The sequence below is a fragment of the Carcharhinus amblyrhynchos genome, chromosome 26, assembly GCF_965287045.1.
Source record: "Carcharhinus amblyrhynchos chromosome 26, sCarAmb.v2.hapA, whole genome shotgun sequence".
NCBI classification, from domain to species: Eukaryota; Metazoa; Chordata; class Chondrichthyes; order Carcharhiniformes; family Carcharhinidae; genus Carcharhinus; species Carcharhinus amblyrhynchos.
The window spans coordinates 38,204,082-38,230,919 of record NC_137349.1 but is presented as its reverse complement, the minus strand read 5'-3'; the positions used below and the strand labels follow the sequence as shown (position 1 = coordinate 38,230,919).

The 26,838-nt window shown below is 51.4% G+C and overlaps 1 protein-coding gene across 7 annotated transcripts in view; it reads right to left on the bottom strand.

Moving 5' to 3' along the window:
• Positions 1-26,838, bottom strand: part of LOC145358777 (ankycorbin-like) — a 123,007-nt gene that overhangs the window by 38,630 nt on the left and 57,539 nt on the right. For 6 of the 7 annotated variants that reach the window (XM_080213055.1, XM_080213049.1, XM_080213056.1 and 3 more), the window contains 4 exons: positions 25,972-26,042; positions 15,967-16,073; positions 10,118-10,305; positions 6,001-6,032 (listed from right to left, as the gene is read on the bottom strand). In XM_080213055.1, the coding sequence (XP_080069181.1) occupies positions 6,001-6,032; positions 10,118-10,305; positions 15,967-16,073; positions 25,972-26,042 (398 nt within the window). The remainder of the gene's footprint in view (positions 1-6,000; positions 6,033-10,117; positions 10,306-15,966; positions 16,074-25,971; positions 26,043-26,838) is intronic. The other variant, XM_080213050.1, reaches the window with a different exon arrangement.

The following is a 26,838-nucleotide window of genomic DNA, read 5'->3' as shown; positions in this document are numbered from 1 at the left end:
TTTAACAATCAGTGTGGTGGATCAACCAAGTAGATTAATTCAAATTACGTAAGTTCAGTCACTAAAGAAAGATCAACTGGCTGGTCTTACTAATGTCAACAGAAAGTACGAGTAAGTTTTACATTTATATACACACCAGCGGCAAATCCATTGGAGCCTCCGCGCTATTAACCAATCCAGGAGAACTCTCGGCACGGAATACCACAGAATGTGGACCCGGCCTGTAGCCCACAAATGGATAATGTCAGACGACTTGCTCTAAACCTATCAATTTGGACAAGATTGTCATCTGATCGTGTGTCATGTGTTCCTAAACTAATATGTGACAGTGTCACATCACGTTCACTCTATTTTCACTGGAACAGAGCTGCCTTTTATTTAGATGGTGAGACAATATCTCAGTGTTACAAGGCTCACATCTTAACAGCTAAATTCTAGATATGCTGCCTTCAAACGAGCTACAATTTTTGTACCAACTCTTTGCTTCTTAACATAGAACATAGAACACTACAGCACAAATAGGCCCTTCGGCCCACAAGTTGCGCCGATCATATCCCTCCCTTCCAGGCCTATCTATAACTCCCAATCCCATTAAATCCCATGTACTCATCCAGAAGTCTCTTAAAAGACCCCAGCGAGTTTGCCTCTACCACCACTGACGGCAGCCGATTCCATTCACTCACCACCCTCTGAGTGAAAAACTTACCCCTGACATCTCCTCTGTACCTGCTCCCCAGCACCTTAAACCTGTGTCCTCTCGTAGCGACCATTTCAGCCCTGGGAAATAGCCTCCGAGAATCCACCCTATCTATTCCTCGCAACATTTTATAAACCTCTATCAGGTCGCCTCTCAACCTTTGTCTCTCCAGGGAGAAGAGTCCCAGCTCCCTCAACCTATCCTCATAAGGCATGTCTCCCAATCCAGGCAACATCCTTGTAAATCTCCTCTGCACCCTCTCAATAGCTTCCACATTCTAATTCCACATTAAATTGGATTAATGTGGCACCTAACATTCGCCTGCAGAATCCTCCTGACCTCAGTTAAAATACCAAGCCTTTATCAGAAACACATTCTCGTGGTAGAATGATATTAATACTGAATCCTTCTCTCTAGTTATTTTCCACCTAATATTATACAGCATCCAACACTTAGCAAGAATGCTCAGGCCTCTACCAAAGACAGTATCCCTAAGAGATTGGCACCACATTCCAAAGATTACTCAATATTATGTGGAATCGTGTCGTAGATGTTTCTACTTCTCTTTCTGTATAAGTGGAGGGTGGAGATGGTGTCTTAGTGTGAGTAAGAGAGAGAACAACCGGGATAAAAGAAAAAAACTAAAGACCTCTCGGAAAGAAGGGGGACGGAGAGAAAGAAAGAGAGAGAGGCAGAGGAAATCCCTGAAAGTGAACAGTGGAACCTGGAAGGAAGGGGCAAGGAGAAGATATGGTGGCAGGAAAGATCATAGATCATAGAACCCTACAGTGCAGAAAGAGGCCCTTTGGCCCATCAAGTCTGCACCGAATGCAATCTCACCCAGGTCCTACCCCCCATATCCCTACATATTATACCCATTAATCCCTCTAACCTACGCATCCCTGGACACGAGGGGTAATTTCTTAGCATGGCCAATCAACCTAACCCACACATCTTTGGACTGTGGGAGGAAACCGGAGCACCGGGAGGAAACCCACGCAGACACGAGGAGAATGTGCAAACTCCACACAGACAGTGACCCGAGCCGGGAATCGAACCCAGGTCCCTGGAGCTGTGAAGCAGCCGTGCTAACCCACTGTGCCGCCCACAGGAAAGGGAGGGAGGGAGGGAGTGAAGGAGAAAGGGAGGGACACACACACACACACACACACACACACACACACACACACACACACACACACACACACACACACACGCACACACACACACACACGCACACACACACACACACATATTTCTTGTCTGAAAAACAGTCAGCCCTTAACTGAAAATGGGTAGTGGGCCGTGCGGTCTCAGATGCCCCATTGATGCCCAAAACATGCCTCATTTTTAGAGTTGGCGTAGATAACCAGACAGTCTGTCTGCCCATGGTCTGTCTGCCTAAATATCCAAATTGGAGACATATGTTAGCTGTAACTGGGCCCTGTTTTCAGTTTCCAGGTGCAGTTGGGGTCTGCGTAATGCACTCACTTTCCCCAATAATACCAGGTATTATCCCAGAAAACGCTCAGGAATTTAACTTGTTAAATTTTGGTCGTGTCAGGGGGAGTGCTCCTTCTGTCTCCCAAAAATACTGCGGGCTGGCAATGGATCCAGTGAATGAAACCTTCTGCAATCGCCCATCACGTTTCGCGGCGCAGTGGTTAGCACCAGAGACCCGGGTTCAATTCCAGCCTCGGATGACTGTCTGCATGGAGTTTGCACATTCTCCCAGTGTCTCTGTGGGTTTCCTCCGGGTGCTCCGGTTTCCTCCCACAATCCAAAGATATGCAGGTTAGGTGGATTGGCCGTGCTAAATTGCTCCTTCGTGTCCCAATATGTTTAGGTTAGGGGGGATTAGCGGAGTGATTATGGAGATAGGGTCTGGGTAAGATAAAAAGATGGGTTGATGCAGACTTGATGGGCCAAATGGCCTCCTCCTGCACGGTAGGGATCCTATAATTCTATCCTCTGAAAATCCAACCTTACTGGTCATTGCGACCAACGGTTTCCAGCTCCCACATGGCTGGCAGGCTAGAGCATTCTCCCACCCCAGTGTGCTGATTTTTTACTGTGTTTACCCCAGTCCAACGCCGGCATATCCACATCCTGATTTTTTTAGCTCAATGGGCCAGGAGATTTAAGCAGGGCTGGATTAGAGTGATCCGCACTGGACGTTCAGCCTTGAGCACATCTCCCAGCACTAGATTTCCAGTACTGTCAGCTCCATGCCAGAAATAGGCGGGGAAAGGCAATACACGTGAAGGACGTCATTTTAATCGATTTTGAATGCAATTTGTGGGCCCAGGACTGAAGTCTCTGGGCCCGCTAGCCTCTACCCCCCACCAGGAGTTTTTCAATCCAACAACACTTACAATCGCTCCCCACTCGTGGAGAGCTGGTGGTCTGACCTCACTGGAGTGAGCAATCGGGTGTTCCCATCTCCCCCCCACCCCCCCAAGAGGGTTGGGTGCAGAGGGTGCACTTGGGCCCTCTGGCACTCCCCAAGGGGCAATGTGCCAATGCCCAGGGGTACTTTGGCATTGCCCACCAGGTACAGGGCAGTGCCAAAGGAGCAGGGTCTATTGGGACAGAGCCTTGGGGGGCAGAGCATGGTGGGGATGGGGCCTGATGGGGCCCAGCTGCCATTCTGCAGTCAGGATCGGGGTGGGGGGGGGGGAGAGAAAGGACTGGCCTTTGGGGTGGGGGGGTGGGGTGGGCAGGGTGGTCAACCTGCTGGGGGGCACCCGCCAGGGGTGGTGGGGAGATGGCACTGTGGGGGGGGGGGGCAGGACTGCCAGTGGGGGCAATCAGGGGGAAAGGGATCTTTTGGAGATCGGGACTAGCTAGGAGTGAGGTGGGGGGGTGGGGTTCAGGACTGGACCCAGACATTCTTGGGGGATCAGTGATTGAACCGTGAAGGGCCAGAGGGCCAGCATTGCAGGGGTTACGGGGCTGGCCAGCAATTGGGAGGCAGATAGACAGGGGCCACTGCGCTGTCTATCTGTCACGGCACCGACAGATCAGCACATGCGCAGTGGCTCTCTTCAGCACTGTCCTGCCGGCCTCTCCAGCAGGAATAGGCCCTGTCACCTGATTTTTTACGTGAGTCACACTAGCGCACTCAGCAGTGCACAAAGTCTGGAAAACTCTGGAAAGCTCCCACTGAAGAAACCAGCAAGATGTACTCCAGTTTTAACACAAATTCGACACTTAGAATTGTTTGGCAGAATCCCAGAGCTTAAACTAAGACCAAATAACAAGCATCAGGTTGGAAAATGAACAATCAGACATGTTTCAAGTGAAGAGAGGAGCATGACAGAGCTATGTACTGTCACCGACATTAATCAATTTATAAACAGAACAAACGTCCAGAGAGTCAGAGGCAATTCCATCAGTAAAAGTTGAGGCAAAAATATAGGAAACTTGTGGTATGCAGAATCAGAAGGAATGCAACAGAATATCAAAGATCAGGTTTAGAATGTGGATTTAGTATGAACGCCAAAAAGGTAAAAACAATGGCAATTAGGAGGAATACATCAGAAAAAACAAGAGCGAAGATTGAAGTGGATTGTGTCACACTGAAATAAGTAAATCAGTTTGTTGATTCTGGACAAATGGGCTGGAATTTTACCGGCACACCCGCCCCGACTCCGGGGGTAGGCAAGGCTCAGAGAACGGTATTCTCCATTAGCCTGGGCGGGATCGTACCAACCTCGGGTGGATGTGCCGGTAAAATTCCACCCATGAGAACCGAAGATGATCGATCCAATGCAGAAACTAGAAGGATAGAGACAGTCAGAGATAATTTTGTGAAGACAAAGGATGTGTTAACAAGAAAACTGAAACTTGAAATGAGTAAAAACTCATCAGATGCTACAACTCTATCCACTTTCCTGTCTGAACAAAGAACAAAAAACAAAGAACAGTACAGCACAGGAAACAGGCCCTTCGGCCCTCCAAGCCTGTGCCGCTCATTGGTCCAATTAGACCATTCGTTTGTATCTCTCCATTCCCAGTCCACCACCCTACTTGGCAGCGCGTTCCAGGCCCCCACCACCCTCTATGTAAAAACGTCCCTCTGATATCGGAGTTATACCTCGCCCCTCTCACCTTGAGCCCGTGACCCCTCGTGATCGTCACCTCTGACCTGGGAAAAAGCCTCCCACTGTTCACCCTATCCATACCCTTCATAATGTTATACACCTCTATTAGGTCTCTCCTCATTCTCCGTCTTTCCAGGGAGAACAACCCCAGTTTACCCAATCTCTCCTCATAGCTAAGACCCTCTGTACCAGGCAACATCCTGGTAAACCTCCTTTGCGCTCTCTCCAAAGCCTCCATGTCCTTCCGGTAGTGCGGCGACCAGAACTGGACGCAGTACTCCAAATGTGGCCTAACCAGCATTCTATACAGCTGCAACATCAGACTCCAGCTTTTATACTCTATACCCCGTCCTATAATGGCGAGCAAACCATATGCCTTCTTCACCACCTTCTCCACCTGTGCTGCCACCTTCAAGGATTTGTGGACTTGCACACCCAGGTCCCTCTGTATTTCTATACTCTTCAGGAACCTGATCAGTGGAAGAAAATAGAGGCTTTTGAAATGTGGATATTTAGATGCGTGTTAAAGATTCCAGCTGGGGACCACGAGATAAATGAGGAGGGGCTTAAAATAGCAAGAACGAAAAGAACTCTGAAAACGTGACATCCCGAAAAGAGAATGTTAGTATTTTTGCCAAAGAGTCAAAGACCTATAGAGGGCAAAGCAGAGGGCAACGGGAACAGGGGTTGATTTAGGCATGATTGGATGACTGACATCACAGAGTGATTCCAGACAAGCTACAGCGGATGTGTGAAGATGATGTGAGACAGACGGGTGTGACATACAATGGCAGCAGACTTCCCAACTACAAGCAGGAAAGGAGGGATGAGATGAGAGGGAGGAAGGAGCACAGGAACAGGAAGAGGCCATTCAGCCCTCGAGACTTTGACCACGGCTGATCTTTATGTTACTCCACCTTGCTGCCTTGTTTCTCTTCCCCGTAATTCCGAAATCTAGCCAAATTCTATCAGTCTCAGTTTTGACATTTTCCATCATGGGCCCACCAATTATTACCGATCACCTGTACTTTACTGCGGGCAAAATGGAGTAAAGCATTCCGCTAATGGGATTTCGGAATGAAAGTTGCACCTCCCTGTTTTGATTCTGGAGAAAGATGGAGTATGTAATGGGAGCGCATCCAGTGTGGATCTGATCAGGTTGTGGGTCATTGACAGTCTGAAGCCCAGTTCCTTTACCTGATGATGTCTCCTTCTCAATTCTGGCTCTGCTGTGGAATAAACGAAACACAGTAATAAAAGCTCCATAAAACACCGGATGTCTAACAATCAAAATCAGTGGGGGGGCAATATGGCGGCACACCCTATGCTATGGATATGGTGGCAAACAGAACTAGAAGGCACAGTCTCAAAATAAGGGGGGGACACTTTAGAACAGAGTTAGGGAGTAACTTCTTCACTCAAAGGGTGGTGAATCTCTGAAATTCTCTACCCATTGAAGTGGTGGAGGCTACCTCGCTAAATATATTTAAGTCACGGGTAAATAGGTTTCTGATAGACAAGGGAATTAAGGGTTATGGGGAGAAAGCGGGAAAGTGGAACTGATCCACTTCAGATCATGGCGGGGCAGGCTCGAAGGGCTAGATGGCCGACTCCTGCTCCTATTTCTTATGTTCTTATGTGGCACAATGCACCTGTATTCCCTGGGCATAATGCCACAGGTTGGAGGGCACCAGTTACTCCTAGGTGCCATGCAAGTGCACGCTTTCATCCTCAGACACACTATGCCGTCTTTGGAAGTAAGACTGACCAGGAGGGAAAATCAGGAGGAGGCTTTTCATTCCTTTATAATGCAGCACTGTCTACCTCCCTGCTGGCTCTGGCCAATATTTTTAGACTTAGATATGGGGACATGTGGAGACATGCGTGCTTCTTGCCCTCACAGAACTGAGCTAATAGTTCATTGCACCATTCAAAGCTGGGCCACATCCACAAAGAACTTTAACATATATATGGAAAGGAAGCCTCAGCAATGGAGTAGAGATATACGCCGGAATTCTACCGCCCCATCCACTGCAGAATTGGAGCAGTTGAGGAGCGGACAATGGAAATGTCCATTGACCTCAGGTAGGGTTTTCCAGTCTCACTCAAGCACGACCATAAAATCCTGCCCATAGGGAGAGGGTGGGATTTTCTACACAACCCACTGTGTGTTGGTTCGCAGTGAGGGACGCAGCTCAGCATTGGACGACTGCAGGATCTTCTGCTCCCACTGTTGTCAACAAGAGTTCCTTTGGAAGGCACCCCTCGTGCTGGGGAATCCTTGGCGGGGGCGCACCGAGCACTGGACTGGAAGATCCCGCTCACATGAACAGTGCGAAAATTCTGTAAAAGTGTTGTGATGACAACTCATGTCATTGGGTGGCAGTGTTGCACGGTGGTTAGCACTGCTGCCTCTCAGTGCTAGGAACCCGGGTTCAATCCTGGCCTTGCATGGCTGTCTATGTGGAGTTTGCATGTTCTCCCCATGTCTCTGTGGGTTTCCTCCGGGTGCTCTGATTTCCTCCCACAGTCCAAAAATGTGCAAGTTAAGTGGATTGGCCACACTAAATTGCCCCTTAGAGTTAGGGGGATTAGTGGGATGAATACATAGGTTACAGGGACAGGGCCTGAGTGGGATTGCTGTCAGTACAGGCTCGATGGGTCAAATGGCCTCCTTCCACACTGTAGGGATTCTGTGATTCAGGTGCATTGGCCATGCTAAATTCTCTCTCAGTGTACCCAAACAGGCGCTGGAGTGTGACAACTAGAGGATTTTCACAGTAACTTCATTACAGTGTGAATATAAGCCAACTTGTGACAATTTTTAACTTTAAAACAAGATTATCTGTAGTGCAAAGCAGGATCCCATCATAGGATTACAAACACACTTAAAAGAGGGCAATTTCTAAGCTTTAATCATTTCAAATGGAAGAAGGGAAAAGCCTAAACCCAAATATTCAGACTCAGGTTTCAGGTCACCTCCGTCCTGTTAAATTTGTTGGTGTCAGGAACATGTTGACTCCTGGGCCAGAAAGACTTTGGCTAAATCATCTGTAGAATGTGAGTGGTCAGAGGCCGACTGCATTCCTGTCTCAATCACATCTGCTGCTGAAACCCTGGTTCATGTACTCATTATGTCCACACACGATATTTCCAATGCACTGCTTGCTGTTTGCTCATAATCTACTCTCCCTCAATTTACATAAGAACACAAGAAATAGGAGCGGGAGTTGGCCATCTAGCCCTTCGAGCCTGCCCCGCCATTCAATAAGATCATGGCTGATCTGAAGTGGATCAGTTCCACTTTCCCGCTTTCTTCCCATAACCCTTAATTCCCCTGTCTATCAGAAACCTATCTACCCGTGACTTAAATATATTCAGCGAGGTAGCCTCCACCACTTCAATGGGCAGAGAATTCCAGAGATTCACCACCCTTTGAGTGAAGAAGTTCCTCCTCAACTCTGATCTAAACTGCTCCCCCCCTTTATTTTGAGACTGTGCCCTTTAGCTCTGTTTAAAGTCATTTAAATTTAAAGTCATCCAAAACCCTGTAGCCTGTGTCCTGACTCACAGAAAGACCCATTTCCCTAATTCCTCTGTGCTCACTGATCTACACTGGCTCCTGATTAAGCAATGTCTTGATTTTAAAACCCTCATCACTGTTTTGAAGTCTCTCTGTGACCCTGCCTCTCCCTGTCGCAGTGATCGCCTCCAGCCCCACAATCACCCCCACGATACCTACCTTCCTCTCATCCTGGCCCAATAACTATTCCCACTTTCAATTGCTCCACCAATGGTGGCTGTATCTTCAATTAATCATAGAATCCCTACAGTGCAGAAGGAAGCCATTCAGCCCACCAAGTCTGCACCGACCACAATCCCACCAACCAACCATGTGCCATCGTACTGCCCCCAAAAAGACACTGGGACAATGTGCAAACTCCGCACAGACACAGTCACCAAGGCTGGAACTGAACCTGGGTCCCTGGTGCCGTGAGACAGTAGTGCTAACCACTGTGCCACCGAGCCACTCTATATTGCCTAGACCCCAAGCTCTGGAATTCCTTCCCTACAGCTCTCCATCTCTCTACACTCCTTTTACAATTTTAAAACACTCCTTAAAACCTACCTCTTTGATCCAGCTTTTGTTCATCTGACTTAATTTCCTAACATATGAATTACATAGAACATAGAACATTACAGCGCAGTACAGGCCCTTCGGCCCTCGATGTTGCGCCGATGATGGAATGAATCTAATGACCCTCCAACCTAAACTATTCCAATGTTATCCAAATGCCTATCCACTGACCATTTGAACGCCCTTAAAGTTGGCAGAAATAGGCCACTTGGCCTCTTGAACCTGTTCTAACATTCAGTAAGGTCACAGCTGATCTGATTGCAATTTCAACGCAACGTTCCTGCCTATCCACAGCATTCGAATATTACAAGTCAGTCCGTGACGGAATCATCCGGGTTTACCTGCCTCTGTGGTCTTGCTGGGGAAGGTTCTCTCCAGTAGAACCGTACATCATTGAGGCACCCCCCCACCACCATCCCTGGGAGGTCGAGGGCAGAGGAGATTGTCCCTTGGGCAGTGCCAAGGGGGTGGGGTTTTAGGGTGGAGGGCATGAGGGAAGAGGGCCATAATGGGGCATGCCATCCAGGGGAATCCGTTGCGCACTCTGGCAAATGCAACCGGTGGGAAAAGGAGGGGGGTGGTTTCACCCGCAATCTATCTGGCGTGGGGAGAGATGTGACAATCAGTCTGGGTGGTAGGGTGATGGGTGCAGGTGGCGATCTGTCGCAGACCTCATGGTAGCGGGCAAGGGTGGTAATGGGTCATGGAAGCCAGCTACAGCTGGGGGAAGGCAGTGACAAGTTTTTGTGCTCACAGAGCACAGAAATCTGCACCCGCACAATTGAGCCCTCTATTGCTATCAGCCGGCTTTTGGCGATTTAAGCCCTGCCCACTCCCCCTTGCTGGCGGAATCCAGGCTTTTGATTAAGTCAGATAAAATTCGATTATTAAGTCGCCCAAACGGCGTAAATTTCTCCCATTTCATGCTCGTTCGGGAATTCAAATTATTTTGGTAAGATCGCCCTCTGTGTTTCCAGTGCCTTTTGAGGAAGAGTGTTCCAAAGATTCACAACACTCTTGAGAGGAAAGAATTCTCAACTCTGTATTAAATGGATGACCCCTGAATCTTAAACAGTGACCCCCTAGTTCTAGATTCTGCCACAGAAAGAAACATTCTCTCCACATCCATTGTGCCCCCGTGCCACCCATATGATCCCAGATAAGGACGTGACGTACCGCTGCTCCAGAAGCTTCTGTGAGGAGCCAGGTGAAGCAGCTGCAGAATGTCTGTATTTCCAGTTACCATGCTGTAGTGTCTGGCATCATGACCCAAAGCATCCACCAGGCCGACGTTAGCTCCACTCCGGACAAGAACATCCACCGTCTCCACACTGTCGTTTTCACAGGCCAACATCAAAGCTGTTCTGAGTTTAGGAAAGAAAGCAGAAGGAGGCCACTGTTAGCAGTGGGAGGACTGGAGACCTTCCTGCATGGTTAGCAGAGACTGGGCTACTGGCAAGTTCGAGATATTCCTAATCAAATACTTCAGTGGCCCTCAGCATTACTGCTTAGCAGGAAATGCTCATCTGCTGGGGGTGCTGAGCGTGTGGGTAGCCAACAGAACCCTTGTAAGTCAAGATATGGTTCATGTGGGTGGCACGGTAGCACAGTGGTTAGCACCGCTGCTTCACAGCTCCAGGGACCTGGGTTCAATTCCCAGCTCGGGTCACTACCTGTGTGGAGTTTGCACATTCTCCTCATGTCTGCGTGGGTTTCCTCTGGGTGCACCGGTTTGCTCCCACTGTTCAAAAATGTGCAGGTTGGGTTGATTGGCCACGCTAAGAAATTTCTCCTTAGTGTCCAGGGTATTGGAGGTTAAAGGGATTAGTGGGTATAATATGTAGGGATATGGGGTTAGGGCCTGGGTGGGATTGTGTTCAGTGCAGACTCGATGGGCTGAAGGGCCACTTTCTGCACTGTAGGGTTCTATGAAACAAACTTCTATGAATAAAAAGCCAATCTATGACAAACCCTTTCATCCTGTCCAGAACATTATAGTCTGAGCATGTACTTGAAGGGAGATAAATTCAGAACTAATCACTGGGTAGAATATGTCTCTGACTGAATAGTCATTTTTAAAATTCATTTGTGGGGCATGAGTCTCACTGGCTGGGCCAGCATTTATTGTCCATCCCAAGTTGCCCGAGGGCAGTTGAGAGTCAACCACATCGCTGTGGCTCTGGAGTCACATGTAGGCCAGACCAGGTAAGGACAGCAGATTTCCTGGAGAGAGGAGAGACTGAGGGATTTAGGATTGTTTTCGTTGGAAAGAAGGCGGCTAAGAGGGGATCTTATTGAAACATATAAGATGATTAGAGGTTTAGATAGGGTGGATAGTGATAGCCTTTTTCCTCGGATGGAGAAAGCTAGCACGAGGGGGCATGGCTTTAAATTAAGGGGGGGTAGCTACAGGACGGATGTCAGGGGCAGGTTCTTTACCCAGCGGGTGGTGAGGGATTGGAATGCCCTGCCTGCTGCAGTTGTAAATGCGTCTAGTTTGGGGGCGTTTAAGAGATCTCTGGATAGGTTTATGGACGAAAAGGGATTGGTATAGGCTAGTGGGTCATTGTTTTTGTAACTGGTCGGCGCAACATCGTGGGCCGAAGGGCCTGTTCTGCGCTGTAATGTTCTATGTTCTATGTTCCCTAAAGGGACATTCGTGTACCAGATGGGTTTTTCTGACAATTGACAATGTTTTTCTTGGTCATCAGTAGACTCTTAATTCCAGATATTTTTTGTTGAATTCCAATTCCATCACTTGCCGTGGGGGTTTCGAATCTGGGTCCCCAGGATGTTTCTGGGTTAATTGTTTAGCGATTGTACCATTAGGCTTCTCCTGCCCCATTGTACGGGACAGGCTCCCTGAGGGGATGGTGCAAGCAGACGGTGTTCGTTCATTCATTCAAATGAAGGCGACATGAACTTCTTTCGCAATATTTTAGGATACACTACACGAGAAGTTGAGACTGGCAATAGTCAGCCAACACTGACGGTCAGGATTCTGGCCTGGGGTTTTGACAGTGTCAGGAGCTGATTCTGGAACTCCATTCCCAGCGGCCGCTGGAGAATTGTGGTGCGTGAGGCGAGCAGCACACACTGCTCCAGGCCTGGCCAAGGCTGGGTAGCCACCTCCTCATACCACCCCATCCACTCAGAGTTTTGGTAAAGTGGTTAGGGTCTCTGTGACTCATGCTTTATGGCCCTTCAGAGGCGTCATGAACCTTTTGAAAGGTAAGTTTAAACGGTGTTATCCGTGCTGCCACGTGGGACGTGAAAGGACCATGGAGGCATGGAGATGGCATTTGGGTCATGGAGGAGGCAGGGGAAGTTGGTGGGGGGTTGGAGGGGGTGAGACTGGGTCATGGAGGGGGCAGGGGAAGTTGGTGGGGGGTTGGAGGGGGTGAGACTGGGTCATGGAGGGGGCAGGGGAAGTTGGTGGGGGGTTGGAGGGGGTGAGACTGGGTCATGGAGGGGGCAGGGGAAGTTGGTGGGGGGTTGGAGGGGGTGAGACTGGGTCATGGAGGGGGCAGGGGAAGTTGGTGGGGGGTTGGAGGGGGTGAGACTGGGTCATGGAGGGGGCAGGGGAAGTTGGTGGGGGGTTGGAGGGGGTGAGACTGGGTCATGGAGGGGGCAGGGGAAGTTGGTGGGGGGTTGGAGGGGGTGAGACTGGGTCATGGAGGGGGCAGGGGAAGTTGGTGGGGGGCTGGAGGGGGTGAGACTGGGTCATGGAGGGGGCAGGGGAAGTTGGTGGGGGGTTGGAGGGGGTGAGACTGGGTCATGGAGGGGGCAGGGGAAGTTGGTGGGGGGTTGGAGGGGGTGAGACTGGGTCATGGAGGGGGCAGGGGAAGTTGGTGGGGGGTTGGAGGGGGTGAGACTGGGTCATGGAGGGGGCAGGGGAAGTTGGTGGGGGGTTGGAGGGGGTGAGACTGGGTCATGGAGGGGGCAGGGGAAGTTGGGGGAGGGGTGGTGGTGGTGGAGGGGGTGAGACTGTGTGAGGATTGAGGGCTAGACAGCCTCAGAGCCCATAGGACCAGGGAGGGTGTCTCACCAGCCTGCCCTCTTACTCACCCGCCCCCATGGCCACTTCTAATTTGCTTCCAGGATCGGTGGGCCTGACATATTCCAGTCACCACCTCCCCGGAGTGAAGGTCACACGTAACCGGGCCCAGGGTGGGTCTGCCAATTGATAAAATTTCGAGCTACTCGCCTTGGGAGCAAAAATCTCACCCTCTAACTTTAAGCTGCTCCAGAGGCTGTCAGTTTATCACTCACTGAGGGAGGAGGGAAGAAAAGCAGAGAAGCAAAATACAGTTGTCTAAAATGTAAACGCTGTTGTACTGTTTTCAGACTTGCAACCCTGTCATAACCTGCAATAGAGCAGAGCTGCCACTCCAAGTGGCAACATGGCTCAGCTGGTGGAGCCCTGGCCTCTCACGGATGGAATCCCAATTCCCATTCTCTTCCCACACTTAGTGGTACACTAGTGGGGTACCCCAGGGGTCGGTGCTGGGGCCTCAGCTATTTACCATTTATATAGATGATCTGGAGGAGGGAACCAAGTGTATGGTGTCGAAATTTGCTGATGACACCAAGATTGGTGGAACGGCAAATTGTGCGGAGGGTGTGGAGAGTCTGCAGAAGGATCTAGATAGGCTGGGCGAATGGGCCAGGAACTGGCAAATGGAATTTAATGTTGGCAAGTGCGAGGTGGTCCACTTTGGTAGGAAGAATGGTAGGAAGGACTATTACTTACGGGGCGAAAAACTGCAGCAGGCGACGGTGCAGAGGGACCTCAGGGTCCTTGTGCATGAGTCGCAAAAACCCAGCTTGCAGGTGCAGCAGGTGGTCAGGAAGGCGAATGGGATGCTGGCCTTCATAGCGAGGGGGATTGAGTATAAAAGTAGGGAGGTCTTGCTGCAGCTGTATAGGGCATTGGTGAGGCCGCAGCTGGAGTACTGTGTGCAGTTTTGGGCGCCGCACCTGCGCAAGGATATTTTGGCCCTGGAGGGAGTGCAGAGGAGGTTTACTAGGCTGATGCCGGAGTTGAGGGGGTTGAGCTATGAGGAGAGGCTGAATAAACTAGGCTTGTACTCGTTAGAGTTTAGAAGAATGAGGGGAGATCTCATTGAGACGTATAAGATGATGAATGGGATGGATAGGATAGAGGTGGAGAGACTCTTCCCGCTCAAAAAAGACAGTAGGACTAGGGGGCACAGCCTCAAGATAAAGGGGAGGCGGTTTAGAACGGAGTTGAGGAGGAACTTCTTCACTCAAAGGGTGGTGAATCTCTGGAATTCTCTGCCCGTTGAAGTGGTGGAGGCTGCCTCGCTAAATATTTTTAAGAAGCGGGTTGATGGGTTCTTGATAAGAGAGGGGATTAAGGGTTATGGGGAGAGGGCAGGAAAGTGGAACTGAGCCACAACAGATCAGCCATGATCTTATTGAATGGCGGGGCAGGCTCGAAGGGCTAGATGGCCTACTCCTGCTCCTATTTCTTATGTTCTTATGATCTTATGTTAAAGGCAGACTTTTGTCTGTTTCCATAGTTAATAATTCCCCAAACCAGTTGCTTGTCTGACGCTAGGGGCTTATATCTTGAGGGAGGTCACTCCACACCAAGCATGGCTGACCGAGAGTGTCTCCTGCTCTTGCCTCCAGCCATTGGTGTATTTGGAAGGATTTTGCAGGTTGACGCTCACTCAACCTGTTTGGCTGTCTTCCGGACGCACTTTTTTTTGACCATCAAGTCCTGGAGTGGGACTTGAACCTAAAGCTTCTGGCTCAGATGCAGAGACGCTACCCACTGTGCCACAAGAGCTCTCTACTCACTATAAACCATATAGACTTGAGCACATAGTCTAGGCTGACACTTCAGTGCCAAACTGAGGGAACATGGCATTGTTGGATCTGTCAGATGGATTCGTAGACTAAAGGTTCTTTCAGCCTTGTGTTCTGTGGCACTACTTGTCAGCCCTGTTAGTTACTTGTCAGTCTCAGTTAGGAGAACTCCCGCCTCTCGATCAGAAGCTTGTGTGTTCAAGTTTCACTCCAGGGCTAGAACACCAAAATTAAGGCTGAAACTTCATTACACCCTGACTTTACAGATGTGCTATTTCTTGGACTAGACGTTAGGCTGAGACCCCGACTGCTCTCTGAGGTGGACATAAACAGTCCCATTGCATAAGTTATAAAAGAGTAAGGGAGTCTATCCCAGCCCCTCTATCAGCATTGTAATCACATTGCTATTGGTGGGAGCTTGCTGTGTACAAAATGGCTGCCACTTTATACTGGTGATTACAGATAAAAGCAGGCACTTTGTTGGCTGTAAAGTGTTCTGGAATGTCCACTGATCGTGAATAGAATTACACAAGTTCATATCTCTCTCCTTTTAATTTAAGAGGAGCAGTATAAAATACAAGGCATCATTCCCCGTTTGGCCATTATCTCCAAAATGAATAATCGATTCCCTTGCTCTTTGAGAGATCTTGCTGTGCATCAACTTAAAGATTTTCATCCTCATATTCATATCCTTCCATATGGCCTCACTCTTCCCTATCTGTATAATCTCCTCGAGTCTGACAAGAGTTTTGTGTTCCTCCAACTTTGGCCCCTCTCCTTCTTCATTCCACCACTGGCAGCCATCTTTTCAGCTACCTAGTCTCTAATCTCTGGAATTCCCCACCGAAACTTCCCTACAGCTCTCACTCTGCCTTAAGATGTTTCTTAAGATCTGCCTCTATCACTGAGTTTTATTGTCTGTATTGTCTCCATATGTGACTCAGAGTCAAAGTCTGTTTCATTTACCCTCTTGTGAAGCATCTTGGGGAGTTTTATTGAGTTAAAGGCAATTTATAAATATAAATGGAGTGTATTATAAAGGTTGCTCACTGGTTGATATGTTTTAGGTTACCCTAAAAATGTGATAAAGGGAGCTTTTGATTAAAGATTTTACTTACCTTGCCTTAGTCACACTTTACCTGACTTCCTGTTGACTAATGTTATCTGGGCTGAGAGACACAGCTCACCTTCCCTGTTTATCCCTGCTGTTGACGTCACTTCCCCTTACAATCAGGCACCTGCACATCTCATAGTTGCTCATCTGTGCAGCCAGAATCAGTGGAGTGCATCCATCCTAGACAAGAGAGAGAGAGAAGATCCCATAACTACCAGGTTCCAAATCAAATGCCAGCACACCATAAATGCTGCTCACTTTGTTGGACCCGCTGCCTCCTATACAGAGCTGATCATAGAATCTCTATAGTGCAGAGGGAGGCCATTTGGCCCATCAAGTCTGCACCAACAACAATCCAACCTAGATCCTATCCCCGTAACCCCACATATTTACCCTGCTAGTTCCCCCTGACACTAACAGGCATTTTAGCATGGCCAATCAACCTACCCTGCACATCTTCAGACTGTGGGAGGAAACCAGAGCACCCGGAGGAAACCCACGCAGACACGGAGAGAACATGCAAACACCACACAGGCAGTGGCTCCAGGCTTAAATTGAACCTGGGTCCCTGGCGCTGTGAGGCAGCAGTGCTAACCATTGTGCCGCCTAGATAATGTCCCCTTACTCTCAGGCTGATCAGATCCCAGTGGGCTGAGACCTTGCTTAGGCAACATTGCTTGCAAACAGGAGGATTGAGAGGGGAGGAATTCTAAACAGTATATACTTCTGCATTTCTTGCCCATCTTTTGTGAGTTTTGTCTATTCGAACTGCAAGAGGTATGTTGTAAAGAACTGGGAGAATCCTGCAGCCATCCAAAGAGTCAATTATAGAGGAGTTGGGGAGTTGTTAAAATGGTACCATTATTTAGGGGCATCACGGTGGCACAGTTGTTAGTACTGCTGCCTGACAGTACCAGGGACCCAGGTTCAATTCCAGCCTTGGCTGACTGTCTATGGATAAAGTAAGAGGTCTCACAACATTAGGTTAAAGTCCAACAGGTTTATTTGGAATCACAAGCTTTCGGAGCACTGCTCCATCACTCACTTGATGAAAGCTCCGAAAGCTCGTGATCCCAAATAAACCCGTTGAATTTTAATTGGGTGTTATGAGACTTCTTACATTGCCCACCCCAGTCTAGCGCTGGCATCTCCACATCATGTCTGTGTAGAGTTTGTGCATTCTCCCAATGTCTGCAAGGGTTTCATCTGGGTGCTCTGGTTTCCTCCCACAGTTCAAAGATGTGCAGGTTAGGTGGATTGGCCACGCTAAATTATCTCGTAGTGCCCCAAGATTTGAAGGCTGGGGGGATGAGTGGAGTAAATGCATGTGATTACTGGGATAAGGTGCACTGTCAGAAACTCGATAGGCCAAACGGACTCCTTCTGCACTGTAGAGATTCTATAGGGAGCTAACAACCTGGCTTCTTGCTTAATAGTTCCTACCAGATCCTCAACTTTTGGGCAGCCAAATAAGTGGACAAATAAGGCAAAGGTCCTTGCAATGCATTCACACCCTGAATTTGGGAGAAATGCTCAGTAATGAGCCAACACTCTGAGGGCCTGATTTTACCATTTTCATTCTAAGCGCTGAATCTGGGTGTAATGCAGATCCCACTTGGAAATCTGCTTTCAGGCACCCCTATACACACTCGTCGTAAAAAAAAATCGTGGCTCCCATTCACGCTGTGGGCGGGACTTAGTACACCCAAAACGATCGGAGCTCTGAACTGTGCAGTTAGAAAAAAATTTGGAATAGCGGCCTGTGTCAGATCATTCCCGGGCCGAAGAAAGTGGAGAAAGTGGCGCGGGGGCGAAAAGCAAGAGCGATGACCCACAGACATCACTGCCCCCTTATCCACAGCCCCCACTACCCACAGACATCACTGCCCCCTTATCCACCCACCCCCACTACCCACAGACATCACTGTCCCCCTTATCCACCTCCCCCCCACTACCCACAGACATCACTGCCCCCTTATCCACCCCCCCACTACCCACAGACATCACTGCCCCCTTATCCACCGCCCCCCCCACTACCCACAGACATCACTGTCCCCTTATCCACCCACCCCCACTACCCACAGACATCACTGTCCCCTTATCCACACCCCCCCACTACCCACAGACATCACTGTCCCCTTATCCACCCCCCCCACTACCCACAGACATCACTGCCCCCTTATCCACACCCCCCCCACTACCCACAGACATCACTGTCCCCTTATCCACACCCCCCCACTACCCACAGACATCACTGTCCCCTTATCCACCCCCCCACTACCCACAGACATCACTGTCCCCCTTATCCACCCCCCCACTACCCACAGACATCACTGCCCCCTTATCCACCCCCCCCACTACCCACAGACATCACTGCCCCCTCATCCACCCACCCCCAATACCCACAGACATCACTGTCCCCTTATCCACCCACCCCCAATACCCACAGACATCACTGTCCCCTTATCCACACCCCCCCACTACCCACAGACATCACTGTCCCCTTATCCACACCCCCCCACTACCCACGGACATCACTGCCCCCTTATCCACACCCCCCCACTACCCACAGACATCACTGTCCCCTTATCCACCCCCCCCACTACCCACAGACATCACTGTCCCCTTATCCACCCCCCCCCACTACCCACAGACATCACTGCCCCCTTATCCACACCCCCCCACTACCCACAGACATCACTGCCCCCTTATCCACCCCCCCCACTACCCACAGACATCACTGCCCCCTTATCCACCCACCCCCACTACCCACAGACATCACTGTCCCCTTATCCACCCACCCCACTACCCACAGACATCACTGTCCCCCTTATCCACCCACCCCAATACCCACAGACATCACTGTCCCCTTATCCACCCCCCCCCACTACCCACAGACATCACTGCCCCCTTATCCACCCCCCCCCACTACCCACAGACATCACTGTCCCCTTATCCACCCCCCCCCACTACCCAGAGACATCACTGTCCCCTTATCCACGACCCCCCCACTACCCACAGACATCACTGTCCCCTTATCCACGACCCCCCCACTACCCACAGACATCACTGCCCCCTTATCCACCCCCCCCCCACTACCCACAGACATCACTGCCCCCTTATCCACCCCCCCCACTACCCACAGACATCACTGCCCCCTTATCCACCCCCCCCCCACTACCCACAGACATCACTGTCCCCTTATCCACACCCCCCCCACTACCCACAGACATCACTGCCCCCTTATCCACCCCCCCCACTACCCACAGACATCACTGTCCCCTTATCCACCCCCCCACTACCCACAGACATCACTGTCCCCTTATCCACGACCCCCCCACTACCCACAGACATCACTGCCCCCTTATCCACACCCCCCCCACTACCCACAGACATCACTGCCCCCTTATCCACACCCCCCCCACTACCCACAGACATCACTGTCCCCTTATCCACCCCCCCCACTACCCACAGACATCACTGCCCCCTTATCCACACCCCCCCCACTACCCACAGACATCACTGCCCCCTTATCCACACCCCCCCCACTACCCACAGACATCACTGCCCCCTTATCCACCCCCCCCACTACCCACAGACATCACTGCCCCCTTATCCACACCCCCCCCACTACCCACAGACATCACTGTCCCCTTATCCACCCCCCCCCACTACCCACAGACATCACTGTCCCCCTTATCCACCCCCCCCACTACCCACAGACATCACTGTCCCCTTATCCACCCCCCCCACTACCCACAGACATCACTGCCTCCTTATCCACACCCCCCCCAATACCCACAGACATCACTGTCCCCTTATCCACCCCCCCCCAATACCCACAGACATCACTGTCCCCTTATCCACACCCCCCCCACTACCCACAGACATCACTGCCCCCTTATCCACCCCCCCCCCACTACCCACAGACATCACTGTCCCCGTATCCACCCCCCCCACTACCCACAGACATCACTGCCCCCTTATCCACACCCCCCCCACTACCCACAGACATCACTGTCCCCTTATCCACCCCCCCCCACTACCCAGAGACATCACTGTCCCCTTATCCACGACCCCCCCACTACCCACAGACATCACTGTCCCCTTATCCACGACCCCCCCACTACCCACAGACATCACTGCCCCCTTATCCACCCCCCCCCCACTACCCACAGACATCACTGCCCCCTTATCCACCCCCCCCCCACTACCCACAGACATCACTGTCCCCTTATCCACACCCCCCCAACTACCCACAGACATCACTGCCCCCTTATCCACCCCCCCCACTACCCACAGACATCACTGTCCCCTTATCCACCCCCCCCACTACCCACAGACATCACTGTCCCCTTATCCACGACCCCCCCACTACCCACAGACATCACTGCCCCCTTATCCACACCCCCCCCACTACCCACAGACATCACTGCCCCCTTATCCACACCCCCCCCACTACCCACAGACATCACTGCCCCCTTATCCACACCCCCCCCACTACCCACAGACATCACTGTCCCCTTATCCACCCCCCCCCACTACCCACAGACATCACTGTCCCCCTTATCCACCCCCCCCACTACCCACAGACATCACTGTCCCCTTATCCACCCCCCCCACTACCCACAGACATCACTGCCTCCTTATCCACACCCCCCCCAATACCCACAGACATCACTGTCCCCTTATCCACACCCCCCACAATACCCACAGACATCACTGCCCCCTTATCCACACCCCCCCACTACCCACAGACATCACTGCCCCCTTATCCACACCCCCCCCACTACCCACAGACATCACTGTCCCCTTATCCACCCCCCCCCACTACCCACAGACATCACTGTCCCCCTTATCCACCCCCCCCACTACCCACAGACATCACTGTCCCCTTATCCACCCCCCCCACTACCCACAGACATCACTGTCCCCTTATCACCCCCCCCCACTACCCACAGACATCACTGTCCCCCTTATCCACCCCCCCCACTACCCACAGACATCACTGTCCCCTTATCCACCCCCCCCACTACCCACAGACATCACTGTCCCCTTATCCACCCCCCCCAATACCCACAGACATCACTGTCCCCTTATCCACCCCCCCCCAATACCCACAGACATCACTGTCCCCGTATCCACCCCCCCCCGCTACCCACAGACATCACTGTCCCCTTATCCACCCACCCCCACTACCCACAGACAACACTGCCCCCTTATCCACGCCCCCCCCACTACCCACAGACATCACTGTCCCCTTATCCACACCCCCCCACTACCCACAGACATCACTGTCCCCTTATCCACCCACCCCCCCCACTACCCACAGACATCACTGCCCCCTTATCCACCCACCCCCCCCACTACCCACAGACATCACTGTCCCCTTATCCACCCACCCCCACTACCCACAGACATCACTGCCCCCTTATCCACCCCCCACAATACCCACAGACATCACTGCCCCCTTATCCACCCCCCCCACTACCCACACACATCACTGTCCCCCTTATCCACACCCCCCCCACTACCCACAGACATCACTGCCCCCTTATCCACCCACCCCCCCACTACCCACAGACATCACTGCCCCCTCATCCACACCCCCCCCACTACCCACAGACATCACTGCCCCCTCATCCACACCCCCCCCACTACCCACAGACATCACTGTCCCCTTATCCACGCCCCCCACTACCCACAGACATCACTGCCCCCTTATCCACACCCCCCCCCACTACCCACAGACATCACTGTCCCCTTATCCACCCTCCCCACTACCCACAGACATCACTGTCCCCTTATCCACACCCCCCCCAATACCCACAGACATCACTGCCCCCTTATCCACCCCCCCACTACCCACAGACATCACTGCCCCCTTATCCACGCCCCCCCCACTATGCACAGACATCACTGTCCCCTTATCCACCCCCCCCACTACCCACAGACATCACTGCCCCCTTATCCACCCCCCCCACTACCCACAGACATCACTGTCCCCTTATCCACGCGCCCCCCCCACTACCCACACACATCACTGTCCCCTTATCCACACCCCCCCCACTACCCACAGACATCACTGTCCCCTTATCCACACCCCCCCCAATACCCACAGACATCACTGCCCCCTTATCCACCCCCCCCCACTACCCACAGACATCACTGTCCCCTTATCCACGCGCCCCCCCCACTACCCACACACATCACTGTCCCCTTATCCACACCCCCCCCACTACCCACAGACATCACTGCCCCCTTATCCACCCCCCCCCCACTACCCACAGACATCACTGTCCCCTTATCCACCCACCCCCCCCACTACCCACAGACATCACTGTCCCCTTATCCACACCCCCCCCACTACCCACAGATATCACTGCCCCCTTATCCACACCCCCCCCACTACCCACAGATATCACTGCCCCCTTATCCACCCCCCCCACTACCCACAGACATCACTGTCCCCTTATCCACCCACCCCCCCCACTACCCACAGACATCACTGTCCCCTTATCCACCCACCCCCCCACTACCCACAGACATCACTGCCCCCTCATCCACCCACCCCCACTACCCACAGACATCACTGTCCCCTTATCCACCCCCCCCACTACCCACAGACATCACTGCCCCCTTATCCACACCCCCCCACTACCCACAGACATCACTGTCCCCTTATCCACCCACCCCCACTACCCACAGACATCACTGTCCCCTTATCCACCCCCCCCACTACCCACACACATCACTGTCCCCTTATCCACCCCCCCCACTACCCACACACATCACTGTCCCCTTATCCACCCACCCCCACTACCCACAGACATCACTGTCCCCTTATCCACCCCCCCCACTACCCACACACATCACTGTCCCCTTATCCACCCCCCCCCCACTACCCACAGACATCACCGCCCCCTTTATCCGCCTCCCCCCCACCCCCGGCTATCCAGATCAAACGCGAATCTCTGCCCCTTCCGCCGCTTCTCCTCCCCCAACGATCGCCCGCAGGGTGGCAGCGGACCCCCTTTCCCCGCCCCCCCCCCTCCCCACCAGAGATCCATCTGCCCCTCCCCCACACCAGTGAGCGATCGGGCCTCTCCCCTCCACCAGAGATACATCTTACCCATCTCTGTCCCCCCCCAACACACCACCCCAGAGAATGTTCTGGTCTCACATTCCCACCCTCCCCAGAGAACAATATGCCTCCCCCCCCCCGCAAAACACCAGACAACGATCGACGCTCACTGTGCCACCCAGCACCCCCCCCCGCCACCAGTCAACGATCTGGCCTTACTCCCCTCTCCCCCCCACAACCAAAGAATGATCTGACCCGTCTCCCTCCTCTTCCCCACCGCCAATCTGAGTCAGGGAGACGTTGGAAGCTCTGAACTTTCCCTTCAGCGGCTGGATCGCCCGATTCAGACTTTTATTCAGCAGGTTCATTACGGCGCGATCCCAGATCGGCGAACGCAGCGGCAAAGGGGGAAATACTGATAGAGGTGGGCCGGCAGTTCATTAATTCACTTGAAATGCATGCAAATGTATTTAAATCGTCATTGCGCCCGTTTTGGGTGCAAAGCGAATCTCAGCCATTCCCGGGTCTCGGTGAAGTGGCCATCTGCACGGACGCGGGTGCGGATCACGATAATGGCCTCACACCCGACTTTATCACATTTTCGTGCCCGTTACAATGGTAAAATAGGGCCCTGTGCTCTAGTTCCCTGCAGTCCCTTCAGTTTAAACAAACAGAACAACAATAGAGGAGCGATCATCAGGGTCAGGGACTTGCGCACCGGTATCTTCACTATCCGTTGGCAGGGTGATACACCCAGCAATGCCAGCCAGCCAAACAAGACTCGGGAACCGAGCATTGAATGCCAAAGATGTTTTACCTTTAGGAAGTATTTTTTTGACCCCCCCGCCCCCCCCCAACTCCAATTAAGGGGAGAGATTGGCCATTCTAAATGTCACCAAAAAGGCTCACTGATTTCGTCACCAACCGGACCAAACACATTCCACTGAGAATTCCACCTTTTCCTGACCCCAATCCCTGCCAGAAACTTCCCCACTGACCTCATGTACTTGTGAGGATTGGCACTGGAGATTTCGGGTGCACTGAATCACCATACATACACCGGGACGCGGGGACACCAGACACAGAGGCATCAGATCACCAGTTCAACAGGACACTGAGTCATCAGGTTACCGTGTGGACAGGGCAGCTGGTTATTGGGTCACCGAGTTATCAGGTTACCTGGTAATGGGGTAACTGGATTACTGGTTAACCAGGTCATTTGGTCACTAGGACACCAGCCTCAAACATTATTAGAGCCAAGCACACATAGATTTTGGTGTGGTCTTCAGACACACACCCAACGTTGATTAAAATAACCAGAAATAACCCTTGCAAGATCAGTCACCAATGATAACCTGCAACCTCTACCATCTAGAAGGACAAGGGAACACCGTCATCTGCAAGTTCCTCTCCAAGTTAGGCACCATTTTGACTCGGAAATGTATTGCCATTCCTTCACTGTCACTGGGTCAAAATATTGGAACTCCCTCCCTAACAGCACTGTGGGTGTGCCTACACCACACGGACTGCAGCAGTTCAAGAAGGCAGCTCACCACCACCTTCTCAAGGGCAATTAGGGATGGGCAATAAATGCTGCCCTTGCCAGCAATACCCACATCCCAGGAATCAATATAAAAATAATATCAAGGCGTCACTGTTTACACATCTGATAAATAACTCTCTAATCTAAAATAAAATGTGCCGTAACTTCCGAAGCAGTGGGATTGCCGCTCCTCTTGTGATTACCCGGAAATCCAGGTGATTCTATCTGGCCCAAGCTTCTAACTCAGGCCGGATGAGATCTCCAGGGCCTACCGGCAAAGGCCAATCAGTGGCAGGTAAATAAGTCACACCCCTTCTTTATGGCAATCGCTGCTGTAAACCAGGAATGTGTACAGGTCTAGCCAAATTTAATGGTCTCTGGGAAAAGGTAGGATAAGGTAAGTGAGCACGACTTGGGAGGGGGGGGTGGGGAGCGGGGGAGGTCAGGTTGCGCCTGAGTAGGGGGAATGTCGATAGTCATGTCTGGGTTAGGGAGGGACAGAGGTCAGCAGTTGGACCTGGGGGTGAAGTGGGGAAGACCTGAGTGAGGGGTGGGGGAAGAAGTGAAGGTCAGAGTGGTGGAGGAAGCTTGAACACCGCCCCCCCCCCCCCCCTCCACTCCACTTTCAGGGGTTGGGGTAAGTCAGGGGTTGGTCCTGTTCAAGGGAGGTTGGATGTCCAAGAGGGGTTTGGGGAGGGTGAGGACTCAGAATCACCGAAACCCCACAGTGCAGAAGGAGGCCATTCAGCCCATCGTCTGCACCAACTTGCTGCCAGAGTGTCTTACCCAGGCTCTCTCCCCTGCCCTGTCCCCATAATCCCACATATTCACCATGGTTAATGCAGCTAACCTACACATCTCAGACACTAAGGGGCAATTTAGCATGGTCAGTCCACCTAATCTGGATTGTGGGAAGAAACCAGAGCACCTGGTGAGTTCTGTGAAGTTTGCCTGGAGGTGGGGTCAGTATAATAGTTATCAAGAGGCTAGAAGTGGTTTTAATTCTTCTAACATTTCTTGGGTAACAGTTGCTGTTTGTCTGAAGTTTGCAATTTAACTCACATTTCCCAATGTCAGTAATTGTACAAAAGCAGCTTGATTATCGCAGGTAACAATCCTTACCTGGGGTCTCCCAGGTTGGGTTCTCCAGCGTATCTTTGGGGTACTTCGGAGATTACGGCAATAATTACCGCGACAAGGGAACTTTAATTTTCCACCTTTTAAGTTTGAAAGATGTTTTTCGTATATCTGCACCCGAAGACTTAACGTCTGCATTATTTTGATGCATTGTTAATCTAACACCAATGAACAAAAGAAGTTAACCCTCCACCTCACACACCCAGAAGGAAAAAAATCAGTTCAGACCAGTATTCTTATTTTCCCATTTTGCCGTTTTTTTTCCTTCTGGCTGTGAATGAAATCACGGCGAGCGGGTAAGAAGTGTCACTTACATCGTCATGGACATTCAGAGGAGACTTGAAGTTGCACAGAGTCTGAACACAGGAAAAGCTCCCACTCATAGCTGCAACAAGAGAGAGCAAAATGAAAACACACAGGATATGGCCACAGCTCACAGTGTCAGCCTAACTGAACCAGCCGCCCGTTAACGTCGTGTGTAGTTAGCAAAAAGAACTGTCCTTTTCTTCAACTGTTTGAATGCATAGGAACTTAATCTCACCTAATCCTGCTACAGGAGGATTGGTTCTGATCCCAGTACAAATGGACTGGTCATAATGCATATCCAGGAGGATTCAAATCAGCAGAAAGAGCTTGGACCAAGAGATCATGGACAGCCTTACAGGCTTGAAGAATACATGGTGAAACCAACCAGGGACAAAGTCATTTTGATCTCTTCAGTGTAAAGGTAAAGTCACCATAGTCCCAGGTGACCATAGGCTGCTCTCCCCTTGAAGGAGAGAGCTGACCGGTGATGATTTAACTTGAGGGTCACCATACCTCAGGTGAGGAGTAAGGTTGAGAAGGCAGGCTTTTATGAATAACCTTAGCCGATATGGGAATTGAACCCATGCTGTTGGCATCACTCTGTATCACGAACCAACTGTCTAGCTAACCGACGGTGACAGGGTTAATCAGTAATTAACTGATTAACCCTGGAGCCATACCAGCGCAATGGCACAGTGGTTAGCACTGCTGCCTCACAGCTCCAGGGACCTGGTTCGATTCCCAGCTTGTCTGAGTGGAGTTTGCACGTTCTCCCTGTGTCTGCATGGGTTTCCTCTGAGTGCTCCGGTTTCCTCCCACAGTCTAAAGATGTGCAGATTAGGTGCACTGGACATGCTAAGTTGCCCCTTAGTGTT